The sequence below is a fragment of the Eucyclogobius newberryi genome, unplaced genomic scaffold, assembly GCF_026437365.1.
Source record: "Eucyclogobius newberryi isolate DKJ021-1_F unplaced genomic scaffold, fEucNew1.0.hap1 SCAF_3, whole genome shotgun sequence".
Taxonomy (NCBI): domain Eukaryota; kingdom Metazoa; phylum Chordata; class Actinopteri; order Gobiiformes; family Gobiidae; genus Eucyclogobius; species Eucyclogobius newberryi.
The window spans coordinates 29,242,339-29,262,549 of record NW_027315945.1 but is presented as its reverse complement, the minus strand read 5'-3'; the positions used below and the strand labels follow the sequence as shown (position 1 = coordinate 29,262,549).

Genomic DNA, 20,211 nt, shown 5'->3' with positions numbered 1-20,211 from the left:
TAGCGCCCCCTCCTCTTGCGGCGTGGCGGCGGTGTGGCGGCGGCGTGGCGAGGGCCGATCATTGCCGCTTGCGGCTATATTTTCAACTAAATTTTTAATTTTCATCACAAAATAAAAGCCCTTTCTTGAATTTTACCCTAAGGTTTATTACTGATATAGATCCAGACGAGACCAAAACTATTCAGAAAAGGTCACATTTTGTCTAATTTATGTGCTTCTTTCCAAGTTTCTTCTAGTTTCAGTAGTTTAAGTATTGATTCATATCTAGGTTTTGATACTTTTCGACAACCGTAGTTCCCAAAAGATACTAAACGCCATAAATAAGATAATAAATGTAAAATGCTCATCTTTATCATGTCAGTGCTATCTAAATCAAGCATTCGATTCCGTTTAAAATATATACATATTTACCAGCCCAGCGCTGACTACTACTGATATATAACATGTCAATACTTTTCCAACAAAGGGGGGAAAACGGCAAATTAAGATGAGTTATTTTTGTGCTACTTTCCCTTAATTCTCTTAAGTATTGATCTTCCACTCTTCAGCCGGAGCCTCATTTCTTTCAATCTGTTCTCGTTAGCTATAATTAAGACAACGCTTCACGGTCTCCTCTGCACCTGGGACCACAAACACTCATTCAAACGTACAAGTATTATTAATGCATTTGCGCTCATTCATCAAAACCTCAAAATAAAACCATGTTCATTCACTCATTTGGAGAAAACTGACTACATCCTATCTATTCAAGAAGATAAACGATATATTTAGCAGAGCGTGTGAGGAGAATTAGCATAATCGAGTCATCAGCAGACAGCGCGTTGGACAACACATGCCACAATAAGAAAGTGTGCTCTTAACTCTCTGTGATACAGCGATATTTAGTCACACGTGATCCCAACAGCCTCATCACTGTTACAATCTCAGTGAAAGGTTGTAGGAAAGACCTGTGTTAGGACATTTGATCAGCTAATTGTGGCAAGTCGACTTGAAAAAACATTTGGAGCAGTATTTTGATCATCATAACCATTATCTGGACTATACAGACTCTTTAACACATACAGAAAAACCTTTTTATCACAAAGACAGCGGCATTATTAAATCTAAATGTTTAAAAAAATCAAAAACATTATGTATTTTCATCCATAATTCACTTTATTTGTAAATGTTCTCCATCTAGAAGACTTCAGTCCCCATACTTGTACCTTATTTGTTTGATAATGTATTTTTAAAGTCTCAATGTACAATAGAAATCACAGTTTGACCGTGTTGACTTCTAAAGTAATTGTTTGGTGCAGCCCTAAGTTCTATGACAGTGCCTGGTCAAGATTGATTTATTTGTGCTGGATTAAATTTGTATTGGCCTACAACATGTTGACGTAAAACCAGACAAAATAGGTTGTCTGAAGTTATGGTTAAGATCCTTTATAACAGGTAATGTTCGCCAACACTGACAGTAGTTTATTGCATATTCTTTACTTACTTGGATCTCGTTAGTGGTCACTAAATTGACAGGTAAAATACTAATACAAAGCAGTTTCCATTACACATTTAAAATACCAAACCACAAATACAAAAAAACATTCTAATACTACAAAAATACTTAATAGAAATAGAAATATGTCAGGTCTGCACTCACACACTCGCACACTTTTTGCCTTTATTTTATTTGGCAATTTAAAAAATGTCAAATGGTGCAGAGGATGTCAAAAGCTATTGTTTTAGAATTCAAGAATAAAGATTTGAACTATAGTCATAAAACCAGGTTTGGGACAATCAAAATACACTTTAGTCTCACACAACCCTCACATAAGGTCAATAATCTTATAAATGCATTTCTCTTGTTTTTTTGGCCCCTCGGAGGCATCTATTATTCAGCGTGAGCAGGTGGGCGGGGCGGGTGCGACGCGGATGGTGAATGCGTGTAGTAATGATGCTGCTGGTTTGGGAGGGGGTTTAAAGTCGATGATTTTTTTTGGGAAAACCCCCCTCTCAAACCGGGCCCATGAATATCTAAAAGTGGGCGTGTGCAGTGGGAGGACAAAGACCGGCGTCGACCCCCTCCAGACACCTCACACGCGCGACACGCTTCATGTGCCGGTGCCTCGTGTCCAAACGTGTCCCCAATGAAACACAATGAGCTTGTTTAATATGAAACTGCAGGGCGTGTAAATTAACTGTCATCTATTCAATATACTGACCTTTCAGACAGACATTAGAGCAAAAAAAACTACCATTAATATTACTTCAAATGGTTATTTTTGGTATATTTAACAGTGTTCTCAAGATACTAACATGCCAATGCTTAGAAAAAGGCTCTATAAAGCGTTTAAATGACAGTGCATACACCTGAACGTGGGCTCTCTTAATGGTGTTTAACAAGACTGTAACTGTGATGTGTTTATCCTGTTTTTAACTGACAAATTTCTCCAATAGCGAGACAATAACGTATGTTCCATTGTATTGTTTTGTGTTGAGGATACAGATTTTGACATGCCTACAATGATGACTGTAGTAGTTTCTTTAATCTTACATATGGGCTCATAAACGTTCTTCTTTACTGTAGATAAAGACCATTTGTCCAATTTATGTTTGTTTTTTAACTAATCAAAATACTTCAAATGAGTATCTTGTAAATATAATAAACTAACACTGAGAGCTAACAAACAAGAAGCAGTTTAGGCCATTTAGTACTTAGTATTTCGACTGCAACTTCTGGTAACACTAGGCAAAGCATAAAAATAATGTTAACACAATTATTACTACTAATCCTACTGGAACTACAACTACTAAACAGTTTTTTTGCCTCTCATGAAGAACTGACTTCCTCTTCGATTTTTAAATGTATTTATTAAGACTACCGAAGAAATCAAAGCCGACTTGGTAACAGGCTGACCACCCTTGTTGTTATTCAGAACCACAAACGCAGCAGGGCCAAGTCTCCTCCGGTAAACAAAATGTGGTTACATTTATTCTTCGGTCAGTTTCAGCACATCCTCGCTCCCAAATACAACGCAACACGATGACTCAGGCGCTGAATTATGTGTGTGATAAAATAAATAACGGAGTGATTTAGTGTTAAGGATGAACAATGCAGTGGAAGTCAACACATTTAAGGTCTCCCAGATACAGACCTACAAAATACACCTCACAACCAATTAGGGGTGGGAGATCTATGTGGTTTTAAAGATCAAAGTTGGCCTCTTGAAAATAAACCAAAGTTGTGTATTGTTCCTTGTTGAATATGTTAATGTAACAATAATATATGAATTATAAAAAGCAAGTAACGGATTGACCCAAATATCAGAGCACTTTCAATCAAATACATAAAGTGGTATTTATAAAGTGGTAACGCGTGACTTTTCATGTGAATGGCCAAAGTTTAATCGGGTTACAGTTATGTTTGCCAATATCGTCAACACGTAGAGCAAATAAAAAGCCCGGACTCTCAAATTCAACGCAGGATAAGTTTGAGAATGAGCGCAGCACAAGGTAAAGACAGGAAGTGTGGAAAGAGAGTTGTTCCATTAGCAGCAGCGTGATCAATACTGGCGTCTAACACAGCTGCACTCCGGCCCTTCTCGGAAATCACTTTCTATTATGATGGGTCCTTTAAATCAAGCACACAACAGCAGGCCTGCTTAAGCCGTACAAATACACACATAGAACAAACTCGCTGAGCCATTCCAACGCTACGAGCTGGAACAAGAAAATTAAACCGTTTGAAAAATCCCCTGGTTAAAATAAACCACTGTTTTATAAGATTAAGTTTGGATTTTGATGCATAATGTCTTAAAGTCAGTGTTTAACGTACCCATATTGGCAAAGTGTACATTAAAGATGCACTCTGTAGCTTTTCTGTGCAAGGGCTTGGCACGGAATGTTCATTAAACCTATCCACCTTGCATCAATTTGTTATATTTTATAGTGGTGGCTGACGGTATCTAAATTGAATGCCATACTGTGGAGAATTCCAGGCAAACCACTAGAAAAGTAGCATAGTGCAGCTTTAAGTGATATTTAAATGGCATTGTCACTTACTGATTGAGCTCCACGTCCAAAATGAACCTTCGTCCAAACGCATCCACTTGAAAACTCGCCGTGGCCACGTGGTTAACCTGAAAGCACACAAAAAAGACATGTACTTAACAGAGCAGCAATAGTGCATGGATTATGTTGATCGAGTGGGAAATGGATAAGCAATAAGACTAAAGCCTGGATGATATTAAGAGAAATTGAATATATGTTTGTATTAAATTAGTATTAAAGTCTAGATTCAGCTGACAGGGCACATTTGAAACACAGATAGGAGCAGCAACATTTGAACAAAGACTGACATGTTGAACTGGTAATCTACAACACGAATGACATGTTTGTAGACTTCTGAACTGTTGGTTTTATAACACATAATTAAACACTGATCACGTATATAGCGTTTTTCAAGATACCCTCAAGATACATAATGAGACCCAATGAAAGATATTTTGTTGCGTGTGAACAACCAGGCCTGTCACTCACACATTTTGAAGTTTGATATGTTGCTTCTGAAAAATATCACGATAAACAATAATATTGAAACAACTTTATGACACAATAACCCAAAAGCCAGATGTCCCAGTAAACCCCTTTCTAAATGTTTAATATTGTAAAAAATTATAAGAATAAGAATAATAAAAAAACAAAAAAAACAATAGTGAGTTGCAATAAATACATAAATACATAAATACATAAATACATAAATACATAAATACATAAATACATAAATACATAAATAAATAAATAAATAAATAAATAGCTGTACTCATTTAGTTTATACAATTAGTCATAGAAGTTACTTATCTGACCCTCTGCTCAAATCTTATCACTACAAAAACCTTTCCCAACATCAAACGAATATGTACATACAATAAAAATTAAGCGCCAAAAAATACTGTTAGCTATAATTTATTGAAGTAATTGTTGTAATTTGTGACTATAGACAAAATAATTGCAGCTAGTGTGATTTGCTAATTTTGTCATTTAGAAGTCTTACAACCCCAACTGAGATATTAGCATTAGCGCTACACATCAGTAGATTGCGTCCAATCCAATACAGCACCACATGGGTCTTTCCTGGGGGACATTAGAGGTGGAGGAGGGTCTGATCCTGATGGAGCAGTGGCCACATATGGTCAGGTTCATTACATTGCCTTAGGTCAATGAAAACCTCACTCAAATCATTCCTTTGCAGGTCCAGGGGAGTCCCCGAGCTGAGTCAAATCCTCCCCTTTCCCCCAAATTACCCAACGCACACAGCGGGACAACGAGGAGGAAGAGGAGGAGGGGTGCAGTTTGCTTTTTGTGCGTTTCCTTTGGCCACCACGCTCACCCAAGGACAAACAAGGGCCCATGGCGGTGCTCCCAAATGACCACAGAGTGTATTGTGGGGCCACTGCATTTATAAGCCAGTAAACGCGCGTGGGAGTCAGAGAATAGATGCAAAAGACAATAGCCTTTTTCCGCAGCACACTTCACATGAAATCCAATCTGACGGAGTGACTTCATGATGGGAGGAGGTACCGGTAATTGCATTTAAAAGAAGCTCGTCCGAGATATGCTGTTGCTACGCAGGGCCAACGACCACCGGACGCCCCTCACATTGATTTCAGAGTTATTGCAGGAATTACTTTCGTGAAGAAGGATGACAGTAAATCATCGGTCAATCTCCTTTGGTTACTCGCACTTGAGATGAAACCACGAGGCACTGCAGATTCGATTTGAGCTCGTCTGTTTAACTGAAAATAGGTGACGACGGTCTATAAATACCTCACACTTTGTAACACTTCTTTGTTTTCTGGCTGCTGTTGATCTAAAAATAGCTGATCAAACTTTGAGACTTCAGAGAGTAAAATAAACTCTCGAGAGGCGAAGACTAAATAGAGTAAAAAACATTCTTCACGTCAGATTCACACCAAGTTTCTTATTCCATTGTCGAAAACATTACCATGTTTTGGTCTAGAAATCATATTAATGGCACTGACTAACTTAAATAATAAAACATAAAACGATTGTAACCTGCCTCCAATGCAATGATTTGATCTGAATCAGATCTACTTCTTGACACAGCCCACTTTTACAAATAAGTCTTTATCAGGATTCCTTATTAAAAAGTTATAGTTTAGTAACATAGGAGTAAACAAAAACTACATCCTAACATATTTTTTCTGACAGTCAACTCTCAGTGCACATACTTCTGAGCATTCACACGTCACTGGGATTGGTTGACTGTATCTGTCACTCACTGGGAATAATCGTGACAAGTCGACTATTGAAATAATCATATATTGATAATAGTTAGAAAATTAGAGCACCCACATTTGGTGCTCTCGCCTTGGAATTGGGAAGCTTTTAAGAGAATAACTTTCTAAAAGACCTTTTATAACAAAGGCTGTGGCATTATTAAATCAAAATGTCAAAAAAGAGAAAATAATGTCTTATATATCACTTATTCATACATGTTCTAGAGTATCTAGAAGCCTTCAATCACCAGATTTTAACCTTTATTTGGTTTGCTATTTAGTTGAACAATCTCAACGTGCAAATAATCGTCGGCCACTAAAATAATTGTTAGTTACAGCCCCATTTCAGAACGATTACATTTGTATAACAATTACCAATAAAAATGTTATATAGTAGTTTAGATTTTAAATAGTATAGCTTCTAAGGTTCTCAAAATTACACATTTAAAGAGGAATACCAGGGATAAGAAAACTGGGTGTGGAAAAGTAGACGGCGAGCTGCGTTAGACACAAAACACTGACTCACGATACATCAAAGGGAATATTGAAACAGCCTGAAGCAGATGGTTTGCGGTTGTTGTTTACGTCTCATGCTGTTGCTCGGAGTGAGGTGTGCGACAGGGAAAGGGTTAACACCTCCAGGATGCCTCCATCTGTAACCGGCTCCGCTCACTAAATCCTCAACGGGAAAGACACACGGACGCATGACAGCGTCACAACAGCCATAATGAACTCGTCACCCAAATGAACTCACGCTGGATTTAAAGCCACAAGAACTGAGAGGCGAGTCCAAGTCAAGTCCCGAGTCAAAGAGAGGCGAGTCCAAGTCAGCCTCAAGTCAAAGAGAGGCGAGTCCAAGTCAAGTCCCGAGTCAAAGAGAGGCGAGTCCAAGTCAAGCCTCAAGTCAAAGAGAGGCGAGTCCAAGTCAAGTACCGAGTCAAAGAGAGGCGAGTCCAAGTCAAGTACCGAGTCAAAGAGAGGCGAGTCCAAGTCAAGTACCGAGTCAGAGAGGCGAGTCCAAGTCAAGTACCGAGTCAAAGAGAGACGAGTCCAAGTCAAGTACCGAGTCAAAGAGAGGCGAGTCCAAGTCAAGTACAGAGTCAAAGAGAGTCGAGTCCAAGTCAAGTCCCGAGTCAAAGAGAGGCGAGTCCAAGTCAAGTCCCGAGTCAAAGAGAGGCAAGTCCAAGTCAAGTACCAAGTCAAAGAGAGGCGAGTCCAAGTCAAGTCTCAAGTCAAAGAGAGGCGAGTCCAAGTCAAGTCCCGAGTCAAAGAGAGGCGAGTCCAAGTCAAGTCTCAAGTCAAAGAGAGGCGAGTCCAAGTCAAGTACCAAGTCAAAGAGAGGCGAGTCCAAGTCAAGTCCCGAGTCAAAGAGAGGCGAGTCCAAGTCAAGTCCCGAGTCAAAGAGAGGCGAGTCCAAGTCAAGTACCAAGTCAAAGAGAGGCGAGTCCAAGTCAAGTCCCGAGTCAAAGAGAGGCGAGTCCAAGTCAAGTCCCAAGTCAAAGAGAGGCGAGTCCAAGTCAAGTCCCGAGTCAAAGAGAGGCGAGTCCAAGTCAAGCCTCAAGTCAAAGAGAGGCGAGTCCAAGTCAAGTACCGAGTCAAAGAGAGGCGAGTCCAAGTCAAGTACCGAGTCAAAGAGAGACGAGTCCAAGTCAAGTCCCGAGTCAAAGAGAGGCGAGTCCAAGTCAAGTACCGAGTCAAAGAGAGACGAGTCCAAGTCAAGTACCGAGTCAAAGAGAGGCGAGTCCAAGTCAAGTACAGAGTCAAAGAGAGTCGAGTCCAAGTCAAGTCCCGAGTCAAAGAGAGGCGAGTCCAAGTCAAGTCCCGAGTCAAAGAGAGGCAAGTCCAAGTCAAGTACCAAGTCAAAGAGAGGCGAGTCCAAGTCAAGTCTCAAGTCAAAGAGAGGCGAGTCCAAGTCAAGTCCCGAGTCAAAGAGAGGCGAGTCCAAGTCAAGTCTCAAGTCAAAGAGAGGCGAGTCCAAGTCAAGTACCAAGTCAAAGAGAGGCGAGTCCAAGTCAAGTCCCGAGTCAAAGAGAGGCGAGTCCAAGTCAAGTCCCGAGTCAAGGAGAGGCGAGTCCAAGTCAAGTACCAAGTCAAAGAGAGGCGAGTCCAAGTCAAGTCCCGAGTCAAAGAGAGGCGAGTCCAAGTCAAGTCCCAAGTCAAAGAGAGGCGAGTCCAAGTCAAGTCCCGAGTCAAAGAGAGGCGAGTCCAAGTCAAGTCCCGAGTCAAAGAGAGGCGAGTCCAAGTCAAGTCCTGAGTCAAAGAGAGGCAAGTCCAAGTCAAGTCTCTAGTCAAAGAGAGGCGAGTCCAAGTCAAGTCCCGAGTCAAAGAGAGGCGAGTCCAAGTCATGTCCCGAGTCAAAGAGAGGCGAGTCCAAGTCAAGTACCGAGTCAAAGAGAGGCGAGTCCAAGTCAAGTCCAGAGTCAAAGAGAGGCGAGTCCAAGTCAAGTCCCGAGTCAAAGAGAGGCGAGTCCAAGTCAAGTCCCGAGTCAAAGAGAGGCGAGTCCAAGTCAAGTACCGAGTCAAAGAGAGGCGAGTCCAAGTCAAGTCCTGAGTCAAAGAGAGGCGGGTCCAAGTCAAGTACCAAGTCAAAGAGAAGCGAGTCCAATTCAAGTCCCGAGTCAAAGAGAGGCGAGTCCAAGTCAAGTCCCAAGTCAAAGAGAGGCGAGTCCAAGTCAAGTCCCGAGTCAAAGAGAGGCAAGTCCAAGTCAAGTCCTGAGTCAAAGAGAGGCAAGTCCAAGTCAAGTCTCTAGTCAAAGAGAGGCGAGTCCAAGTCAAGTCCCGAGTCAAAGAGAGGCGAGTCCAAGTCAAGTCCCGAGTCAAAGAGAGGCGAGTCCAAGTCAAGTCCCGAGTCAAAGAGAGGCGAGTCCAAGTCAAGTCCCGAGTCAAAGAGAGGCGAGTCCAAGTCAAGTACCGAGTCAAAGAGAGGCGAGTCCAAGTCAAGTCCTGAGTCAAAGAGAGGCGGGTCCAAGTCAAGTACCAAGTCAAAGAGAAGCGAGTCCAATTCAAGTCCCGAGTCAAAGAGAGGCGAGTCCAAGTCAAGTCCCGAGTCAAAGAGAGGCGAGTCCAAGTCAAGTACCGAGTCAAAGAGAGGCGAGTCCAAGTCAAGTACCGAGTCAAAGAGAGGCGAGTCCAAGTCAAGTCCCGAGTCAAAGAGAGGCAAGTCCAAGTCAAGTCCCGAGTCAAAGAGAGGCGAGTCCAAGTCAAGTCCCGAGTCAAAGAGAGGCAAGTCCAAGTCAAGTCCCGAGTCAAAGAGAGGCGAGTCCAAGTCAAGTCCTGAGTCAAAGAGAGGCGAGTCCAAGTCAAGTCCTGAGTCAAAGAGAGGCGAGTCCAAGTCAAGTCCCGAGTCAAAGAGAGGTGAGTCCAAGTCAAGTCTCTAGTCAAAGAGAGGCGAGTCCAAGTCAAGTCTCAAGTCAAAGAGAAGCGAGTCCAAGTCAAGTCCCGAGTCAAAGAGAGGCGAGTCCAAGTCAAGTCTCAAGTCAAAGAGAGGCGAGTCCAAGTCAAGTCCCGTGTCAAAGAGAGGCGAGTCCAAGTCAAGTCTCTAGTCAAAGAGAGGCGAGTCCAAGTCAAGTCCCGAGTCAAAGAGAGGCGAGTCCAAGTCAAGTCCCGAGTCAAAGAGAGGCGAGTCCAAGTCAAGTACCGAGTCAAAGAGAGGCGAGTCCAAGTCAAGTACCGAGTCAAAGAGAGGCGAGTCCAAGTCAAGTCCTGAGTCAAAGAGAGGCGGGTCCAAGTCAAGTACCAAGTCAAAGAGAAGCGAGTCCAATTCAAGTCCCGAGTCAAAGAGAGGCGAGTCCAAGTCAAGTCCCGAGTCAAAGAGAGGCGAGTCCAAGTCAAGTACCGAGTCAAAGAGAGGCGAGTCCAAGTCAAGTACCGAGTCAAAGAGAGGCGAGTCCAAGTCAAGTCCCGAGTCAAAGAGAGGCAAGTCCAAGTCAAGTCCCGAGTCAAAGAGAGGCGAGTCCAAGTCAAGTCCCGAGTCAAAGAGAGGCAAGTCCAAGTCAAGTCCCGAGTCAAAGAGAGGCGAGTCCAAGTCAAGTCCTGAGTCAAAGAGAGGCGAGTCCAAGTCAAGTCCTGAGTCAAAGAGAGGCGAGTCCAAGTCAAGTCCCGAGTCAAAGAGAGGTGAGTCCAAGTCAAGTCTCTAGTCAAAGAGAGGCGAGTCCAAGTCAAGTCTCAAGTCAAAGAGAAGCGAGTCCAAGTCAAGTCCCGAGTCAAAGAGAGGCGAGTCCAAGTCAAGTCTCAAGTCAAAGAGAGGCGAGTCCAAGTCAAGTCCCGTGTCAAAGAGAGGCGAGTCCAAGTCAAGTCTCAAGTCAAAGAGAGGCGATTCCAAGTCAAGTCCCGAGTCAAAGAGAGGCAAGTCCAAGTCAAGTACCGAGTCAAAGAGAGGCGAGTCCAAGTCAAGTACCGAGTCAAAGAGAGGCGAGTCCAAGTCAAGTCCTGAGTCAAAGAGAGGCGGGTCCAAGTCAAGTACCAAGTCAAAGAGAAGCGAGTCCAATTCAAGTCCCGAGTCAAAGAGAGGCGAGTCCAAGTCAAGTCCTGAGTCAAAGAGAGGCGAGTCCAAGTCAAGTACCGAGTCAAAGAGAGGCGATTCCAAGTCAAGTCCCGAGTCAAAGAGAGGCGATTCCAAGTCAAGTCCCGAGTCAAAGAGAGGCGAGTCCAAGTCAAGTCCCGAGTCAAAGAGAGGCGAGTCCAAGTCAAGTCCTGAGTCAAAGAGAGGCAAGTCCAAGTCAAGTCTCTAGTCAAAGAGAGGCGAGTCCAAGTCAAGTCCCGAGTCAAAGAGAGGCGAGTCCAAGTCAAGTCCCGAGTCAAAGAGAGGCGAGTCCAAGTCAAGTCCCGAGTCAAAGAGAGGCGAGTCCAAGTCAAGTCCTGAGTCAAAGAGAGGCGAGTCCAAGTCAAGTACCGAGTCAAAGAGAGGCGAGTCCAAGTCAAGTCCTGAGTCAAAGAGAGGCGAGTCCAAGTCAAGTCCCGAGTCAAAGAGAGGCGAGTCCAAGTCAAGTCTCAAGTCAAAGAGAGGCGAGTCCAAGTCAAGTCTCAAGTCAAAGAGAAGCGAGTCCAAGTCAAGTCCCGAGTCAAAGAGAGGCGAGTCCAAGTCAAGTCCCGAGTCAAAGAGAGGCGAGTCCAAGTCAAGACTCAAGTCAAAGAGAGGCGAGTCCAAGTCAAGTCTCAAGTCAAAGAGAAGCGAGTCCAAGTCAAGTCCCGAGTCAAAGAGAGGCGAGTCCAAGTCAAGTCCCGAGTCAAAGAGAGGCGAGTCCAAGTCAAGTCCTGAGTCAAAGAGAGGCGAGTCCATCGCAATATTCACCATACAATGCTGCAGATATGTCTTTATGTGTTTATTGATGGATAAGAAGCTTTGAGAAATGGTTTTAACTTATATTATGACTCGGATTCAGACTCAGACTGGGGCGGGGGCGCAACAACAATAAAAAAAGCATGTACACATAAAAAAGTCCCAAAAGCTTGATTGTTTTTGTCTGATCCTTATATCACCTGCACTACTCATAAATGGCGACTGTCTGCAGTTGCTTAAAAGGAAACAACTCTTAGATATCGGTTCGTTTCCATTTTGATCACGCAGATCTCCGCGCACGGAGCAGATGGATGTGTTGGGTCGGTGTTGAGGTGTTTTGGGGCCCCTCATCCCGTCACACACAGACGTGGGTGTTGTACCTGTGCGGAGCCGGAGCCGGAGCCGGAGCCGTGTCTGACCCGGGTGCTGAGCGCGTCATGGCCGATCTGGCTGTGGTTGTGTCGGCTGTGGAGCAGGCGCACCGGCACCGTGTCCTCTCTCCCGACGAACCTGTCCCAATTACGCACCGATTTCAGGCGCGACAAGGCGTCTCCTGAAAAAAAATAATTAAAAAAACACCACATTCAAAACAAGCACCGCCATCACCACGAATCAAGCTGTTTCCTTTGATAACACAGGCCAGTAAACGCTCTTATGAAATGATGGCAACGTTTAGTCGAAGGTAAACAAATTAAAATGCACGGTTTTGGACTGAACTGGTTGAAGCGGTGTCTCGTGTTGTCAAACGCATCACTATTCATTACCGTTTGGGGTTTCGGTGGTGTTCTGAGCGACGCGCATCATCACATAGACGCACAAAAGGGAAATCCACCATCGCGGACGCAGCATCTTCTCCATCTGCCTCCGTCTCCGTCTGTGGAAACGAAAAAGACAATGCGGTATTCCGGGTGGAGCAGGCTCGCGCGGTCCTGCCTTCGCTAGGGGAGCACACGCGGGTCTCTGGTGCAGCAGTCCCTCCGCTTTAGGGCCATCGGGGTCCGGGAGCCGTCTGAACGCGTCTGGAGCTCGCAGAGACGCAGCAGCGGCGGCGGCGGCAGGACCAGGAGAGCGCCGGGGGGAGGAGGAGGGGGAGGGGGGAGAGGAGGAGGAGGGAGAGGGGAGGCGGAGGGGAGGAGGAGGAGAGGAGGAGGAGAAGGAGGAGGAGGAGGAGGAAGAGAGGAGAGGAGGAGGAGGAGGAGGAGGAGGAGGGGAGGACTGGACGCCTCCTTAACCCTCTGCTGTTCATCCGCTCCGACCACAATATCAGAGGCAGAGTTATGGCAAGGCATATCTCATGTTTTTATCATAAACGTGGACAAACCGCACATTTTTGACACATTTTCTATTGTTTTCACTCAACAATATACTTGACCTTAAAAGTATATTTATATATTTATTTCCTAAAACATAGTTAGAAATGCGTATGTCAATGTAACTGCACTTGCATCACTATTTCAGAAAAATAGTGTTGTTAGGGGTGGCCAATATTTTCTAAAGTAATATATGTTTGCTTTATATTGACATTTTAAGATAATAAGATAAGATAATCCTTTATTGTCCCACATGGGGGAATTTCATAACTGTGCTCAAATTTGTCTGTAAATGCAACATATATTAAAGGACCATAAAACTAACCACTGAATCTGATAATTAATTTTACTCTTTAAATATTTGATCAACTGGGCAAAAAGAGTGAAATACTTTTGCCACTCATCCAAGAGCTCATTCGGTTCCTCAAGGAACCTGCCCAGGCTATTGAGGGTCTGGTCCAGGGGGCCAAGGCTTCTGGACTGGAGGTGTACAACATGCCACTACCGTAACAAAATGATGGGTTGCACAAAATAAATAAATTCATTATTTTTAATTATAATTATTAAATAATTATTTTTTATTTTGAGAAAGTCAGTTGATACAAAGAAGTGCAAATAAGTACTTGTCACCAAAACAAAACATGTTGCCTTGTATTCAAGCTTATTCAAGAAATCCTATTGAATCCACCTCTGTCTTAAATTAAAGTGTACATCAAAAAACAACAACATAATATGAAATTCCAGTCTCAAATAGAATTGTATCAAATAATCACGTTAACAGTTTTAAATACGAGTCACGTCATTATTAGTAACAGTTGGACATCTGAACATACCATCAATGGGAGGGACAAAATGACCAACAATGGTAAAAACAGCACATACCAACAATGGTAACAATAGGGAACAAACACAAACAAACACTGCAATATGGCAATACATTCAAACTTATTTCTCTCAGAACAGATCGTGTATTTATATAAAATTTGATATGGGGATATTTTGGCATTGCTTTTGTACGAGATCCAGAGCATTCCACATTTTGACCCGACATACAGTCACAGGGGTTTGAACAATGAGTAGTTTAACATTTCCATAGTGATACATTTGCACGTTGAGCGCAAAGAACTTTTGCACATTGCTACTATTGAAGGCTTTGAATGATACAATTACTGTGTACTATTTTACAAGGTCAAGGTTTTTTGATAATTTGTACTGAATAAAAAAGATCACGTGTGTGTTCTAAAAAAACAAAAACTTTGTGAATAATCTTGACTGCTCGTTTTTGCAAAAAGAATAATGGTTAGTTGAGCTTTGATAATTGTTTCCCCCTAATTAAACACAATAAGTGAAGCAAGGGAGAACTATTAAGCAGCATAATATATAAGTGCATTTTGATCTAGGTATTGTTTTGCTTTGTCTATAATTGAAAGCCTTCTGGATATTTTCATTTTTATGAGTGATGTGGGTTTTTCATGATAATTTGCTGCCGAATGTATTCTTTTAATTGATTAATTATGGAATTTATTCTCGACAACATTGTCTATTTGTACACCTTCAATAAATATTTGTAATTTTGGAAAGGTTTTATGATTACCAATCATCATTACTTGATTCGGTCAGGGCACAGAAAAGGGAGTGCCGCAGGGCCGAACGGAAATGGCGCAAGTCAAAGCTCCAGGTTCAAAAAGAGATTTACAAAGAGAAGCTGAACATGTACAACCTAATCTTATGTAGAACTAGGGAAAGATATTTTTCTGAAATAATTGGAAGCTGCAGTAACAACTCGCGTGTCCTGTTTGCCACAGTAAACAGATTAACAAACCCTCCAGCTCAGCTCCCGTTAGAACTCATTTCCACATCCAAGTGTAATGAGTTTGCATTATTCTTTAATGACAAAGTTCAGGGCATTAAAAATGCTATAAATCCCACAATGCAAAAAATTACCCTAGAACCACCAAGACACTTAGAGCTAACTCACTTTGCACCAGTAACTGACAAACCTGTCCATGAGATCATCACCAGTCTGAGTTCATCTACATGCTGCCTCGATGTGTTACCCACCAGATTTCTAAAGTCTGTGCTGAACAGTTTGTTAGCACCACTCACTCACATAGTTAACATGTCGCTTCAATCTGGAACATTCCCAATGTCTTTGAAAACTGCGGTCATAAAGCCTCTCCTAAAGAAGAGCAGTCTTGATGCCGCAGTACTGAGTCATTACCGGCCCATCTCTAATCTGCCATTTTGGGGCAAAGTCCTTGAAAAGGTTGTTTACCAACAGCTCACAGATTTCCTCTTAATAAACAACTCATTTGATGTTTTTCTGTCAGGTTTTAGACCTCATCACAGCACTGAGACTGCTCTTGTCAAGGTGACAAATGACATCCGCTTGAACACTGACACGGGCAAAGCCTCAGTCTTAATTCTGTTAGATCTGAGTGCTGCTTTTGACACTGTCGATCATGGGGTCCTCTTACAGAGACTAGAGGACTGGGTGGGCATCACTGGCACTGCCCTAAACTGGTTAAGGTCCTATCTGGAAGACAGGAAGTACTTTGTTGAAATTGGTAGCTGTGTCTCAGACCACATGACCCTGACCTGTGGAGTGCCCCAAGGGTCAGTCCTGGGTCCCCTTCTGTTCAACCTCTACATTCTGCCGTTAGGTCAGTTCATACGCAGTGAAAATGTGTCCTATCACAATTATGCAGACGACACTCAGATCTATGTTTCACTGTCGGCAGGTGACTATGGACCAGTAGATTCACTCTGTCACTGCATCCAACAGATCAGTTTGTGGATGCAAAACAACTTTCTCCAGCTGAACTCAGACAAGACTGAAATAATCGTTTTTGGCCCACAGAAACAAAGAGAAAGTGTTAGCGGTCACCTCCAGAGTCTCGCTCTAAAACCTTCAAACCAAATTAGAAATCTGGGGGTAATAATGGACTCAGACTTGAACTTTAACAGCCACATCAAATCAATAACATCAGCAGCTTTTTACCATCTAAAAAACATTGCCAAAATAAAAAATATAGTGTCAAAACCAGATTTAGAGAGACTTATCCATGCGTTTGTCTCCAGTAGATTAGACTGTAACGGCCTGAACATCCAGAACGCTGCTGCTCGGGTCCTGACTAGAACCAGGAAGTACGATCACATTAGTCCTGTTTTCAGGTCTCTGCACTGGCCCCTGTGGCTCAGAGAATAGACTTTAAAGCAGCTCTGCTTGTGTACAAGTCTCTCCATGGCCTAGCACCAAAGTACATCTTGGACATGTTAGTGCCATATGAACCATCTCGGACTCTGAGGACCTCAGGGACCGGCCTCCTGCTGGTGCCAGAGTCAGGACTAAACATGGACCGGCCTCCTGCTGGTGCCAGAGTCAGGACTAAACATGGACCGGCCTCCTGCTGGTGCCAGAGTCAGGACTAAACATGGACCGGCCTCCTGCTGGTGCCAGAGTCAGGACTAAACATGGACCGGCCTCCTGCTGGTGCCAGAGTCAGGACTAAACATGGGGAATCTGCATTTCAGTTTTATGCAGCTAAAATCTGGAACAGTCTTCCTGAAGATGTGAGACAGGCTTCTACTCTGACAATGTTCAAATCTAAGCTAAAAACAGTTTTGTTTAGCTGCGCATATGACTGAAAGGATTTTTTCTTTGCACTCTTCTCTTTTGTTTGTGATTTTATTAGTTTAGACAATCAGTTGGATTGATCATTTTTAATTTAGTTAATTTTATTGTATTTCTGTTTTTGTAATTTCTGCATTTTTCCTGTTGTGTGAATCACTTTGAATTGCCTTGTGTATGAAATGTGCTCTACAAATAAACTTGCCTTGCCTTACTTTTGTCATAGTTAGATTTAATGATAATTTATTTGAATCCATCCATTTATTTTATTTTGTTTATTTCTACATTCACTGTGTCATTGAGCTCTTTGTAATTTAAATTACTAAAGAAAATGTTAGTGTCTGACCCCTGGGGTGTTCCACAAGTGATATACCAAGCCAAGACTATTCTCCCATTTTGACACACTGAGCCCTTCCTGTTAAGTCCTTTTGTATCCAGTTCCCAGGTCTGATACCATAACAAATGTATGTACATTTACACCTACATTTCAGCGTTGATAAACTGTTATTTTGAATTAAGGGTATAAATAGCTTTTTAAATATATGTTTTGTTTGAAATACAAGCATTAGTTTTATGTTTTTTTTACCAGAACTGCAATGCAATGTAATTATTCAAATATAATCAAATCGAATATTCAAATTTCAATATTAGTTTTTGTAGCACCCTAACCCAAGGGAATTATATTTTTAAAGTTTATTTTGCATAATTGAGTGATTTATTGTGTCAAATTACATTTTCAATGCCATATCAATATTGTGACAATCTGTAAAGTATTTTTACATTTGTGAACTACTTGTTTGGCTCCTTGTTCATTGGTTGCTAGGAGAAAGATTGAGTAAGGGTTTCTTTTTATTGTTTTACTACATTGGATCATACCTTGGTCAAAATAGCGATTTATATTGTTCATCTTGTCATTATCTTCATCAATATCTTCATAATAATTTGGATACATAGCTTTAATGAGTTGTTTAATGTTTAATTACACTATTTTAAATGTCCCAGATTCTCCTTATATTGCTTTTATTTTCATACTATATCCTTTTGTAATATAACTGCTTATTAGTTCTTTGTTAGGTTTCTTTAGTTTTCGACTTGATAAACAACGTGAAAAGATGAAGATTTTGTTTAGTTTTTTGCAGGCGTTTATATATTCTTTTAGTACGCCAAGGGCTTTTTGTTGATTTTTAGTCAAGTTTAGTTTTGACTGTACAGTATTTATTAAGAGTGACAAATGAGAAATTATTGTATGCTCTGTGCACATTAGTACCAGTGACCATTAAGCTCCAGTCTTGCTCCTTTAGACTATTGTCAAAGGTATTCATAGTATCTCCAGTTCTTATTCGTTTATACGTCACCTTCTTGATGATCAGTAATGTCACAATAAAATAACTACTGATAGATTCAAGAAATAACATACAAAATACTTAACCAACACTGCTTTACAAAACTGCCCATCTAATGCTGAACCAGAATTAAACCAGGACTAGACTTGTACCAACAAGGTCTGAACCAGGACAAACTCTGAATCAAAACTGTTTGAAAAAAGAAGTAAACAAAGACAAAACCAGGTCTAAACTAGTGCCAACCCAGAGTTAAAATAGTGAAAGATACATATTTTATGATATATTGATATATTTAAGATGGGTCGAGGACCAGATTAAACTGCTAAGTTGGCCAATGTTGAATAGCTTTGGTCTGGAGACTACATTAGGTCTGTTTTAGGTTATTTTAAACCAATTTAATTCATAGACTATATACTCGATATTCTAATATTGCATACCCCTAAAACAAATGCAATATATCGAAAAATGTAATATGTAGTCTTTCTCTTTAGATCTTTAATCACAGTTTACCATATACATACACATGGCTGCATTGCAGCTATAACATTCATATCACCAGGATATTTAGTCCTTTCACAAATTGCATCAACAGTGTGTCAGTTGTTTTGATTCTCTTTGGTGCTTTATTCAAACCCATGAAACTCCATGTCCATGTCGTCACTGTCCTGAAACAGCTCCCACAGCCTCATCAGGCCGTCGCCCACACCACCACTCTGCTCCACTCTGTCCCCGCTCATTAATGCGGTCTTTTTCCGCCTTTTACGTTTATAAACTTTAATTTTCCTCTTGATCCTTTCCACAGGAACAAAATCTTCAGATAAAACTTCCTTTAGTGAGACAGAATTTTCCGTGGACTGTTTGTACACTAGAATCTCTCTGTGTGCTGGGGCACAATGAGGAGACTCCCTTAGTTTAGTCAGATTTGTCTTTAGAGTTTCTGGAGAAGGTTCACGTTGTACATTCACAGCTGCAGGTGTCTCTGAGCCGTGTCTGTCAGAGAGCTGCACCTCACTGAAGGCCGGGTGAGCTGCTGCACTGTCACCTGTAGAGGGAGCCACCACTCTGTGAGGCTGCAGTTCGTCTGTCGCTGAGGTGGGGTCCTGCTTAGATAACAGTTTGGGCACATGTTTGGAGTCTGATAAAGAGTAAGTTTTTTTTCTTCTGTTCAGTCTGTGAACAACTGGAGACGCTGCACACAAGCTTTTTGAGGCAGATCCTGAACCTTCTCTTTTTTCATTGCTGGAATGAGATTGGGCCAAATCAAGCTTCACAGCTAAATTAACCCGATCCTCGACCTTTGGCTTAGGTTCCACAAAAGGTCCCGGAGCAATCAGGACTGTCGACACACTGCACTTTGGTCTGAAAGAAGAAAACAAAATATCTTATTTTCTGATGAGATAAATGTAGGAAGTGATGCAATCGAAAACACACCTTTTATGTTTAGACCTGATGTGGGTGAAGCTGCAGTGCATCGCCGACACCAATTTGTCCACTACCAAATACTCATCGCTTTTGGCAAAAGTCTGGTGTCGATCACTCTGTAGATGCTGAAAACATGTCTCAGTAAATGACCAACTACAAATAACATTGAGATAATGAATCATATTGACATCTTAAGAGCTTCTAAGTCTGAAAAAGTCTTACATGCTCCCAACGTACAGTTCACTCGTGTGCATGAAATATTTACTATTATATACAATAGGTGTGGTTTATACAAATTTGTCATAAATCCATACATTGTGGATTCAGTAACTCAAATATGAAACCTTGGATCAATAATGCTTGACACTTACTGTTGTGATGTTGTCATATTTCACCAAACAGCATTCACAATATCCTCCTTGTTTTTTCTTCTTTCGTTCATTTGGTCTCTCATCAGAATCCGACGCTCTCGCTCCTCTGTGGCAGATCACAGTTTATTATTCTTAATATGTTAAAGACACTCAAGACATTACAGGAAACCCTAACCCTGCAATAATGAGTCATGTTCGACCAATGATCATCTTAATCATTTTATCAAGTCAGTGGAGTATCTTTTGATGGCTGACGGAACACGTGGGGTGTAAATACCTTTGACATTGAGCCCTGTTCCCTGCAGCATCTCTGTCCTCTAAACAGAACGGCGTGCAGGGAGGAATCGTCGCCAAGTTGAACTCCGGGACATTTGTCAGTCGGCGGTAAAATGGCCGATAATGTCTGCAGAAGACACAAAATATTATGACCATCCTTTCACAGTTAACACGATAGATGTATCACCGACGCAGCCGCACCTGCTTGAATCTTCAACTTTGACAAAGGGTTTACCAATTCGTCCACCTACAATTTAATTCAAAGACAAAAGCCACATTATCTAAACAGTAAGAACACAACA

At 41.9% G+C, this 20,211-nt stretch overlaps 2 protein-coding genes across 4 annotated transcripts in view; both read right to left on the bottom strand.

The window, feature by feature from the left end:
- Positions 1-12,607, bottom strand: part of adam22 (ADAM metallopeptidase domain 22) — a 75,487-nt gene extending 62,880 nt beyond the window's left edge. For all 3 annotated transcript variants that reach the window (XM_072461347.1, XM_072461348.1, XM_072461349.1), the window contains exons 1-3: positions 12,321-12,607; positions 11,937-12,109; positions 4,042-4,118 (exon numbers count right to left, since the gene is read on the bottom strand). In XM_072461347.1, coding sequence (XP_072317448.1) covers positions 4,042-4,118; positions 11,937-12,109; positions 12,321-12,414 — 344 coding nt within the window. In that variant the 5' untranslated portion in view covers positions 12,415-12,607. The remainder of the gene's footprint in view (positions 1-4,041; positions 4,119-11,936; positions 12,110-12,320) is intronic.
- Positions 12,608-18,319: 5,712 nt separating this feature from the next.
- LOC140374559 (uncharacterized) overlaps positions 18,320-20,211 on the bottom strand; it is a 6,496-nt gene continuing 4,604 nt past the window's right edge. Inside the window, exons 5-9 of the mRNA XM_072461495.1 lie at positions 20,111-20,156; positions 19,911-20,036; positions 19,634-19,739; positions 19,272-19,387; positions 18,320-19,199 (exon numbers count right to left, since the gene is read on the bottom strand). Coding sequence (XP_072317596.1) covers positions 18,464-19,199; positions 19,272-19,387; positions 19,634-19,739; positions 19,911-20,036; positions 20,111-20,156 — 1,130 coding nt within the window. The 3' untranslated portion in view covers positions 18,320-18,463. The remainder of the gene's footprint in view (positions 19,200-19,271; positions 19,388-19,633; positions 19,740-19,910; positions 20,037-20,110; positions 20,157-20,211) is intronic.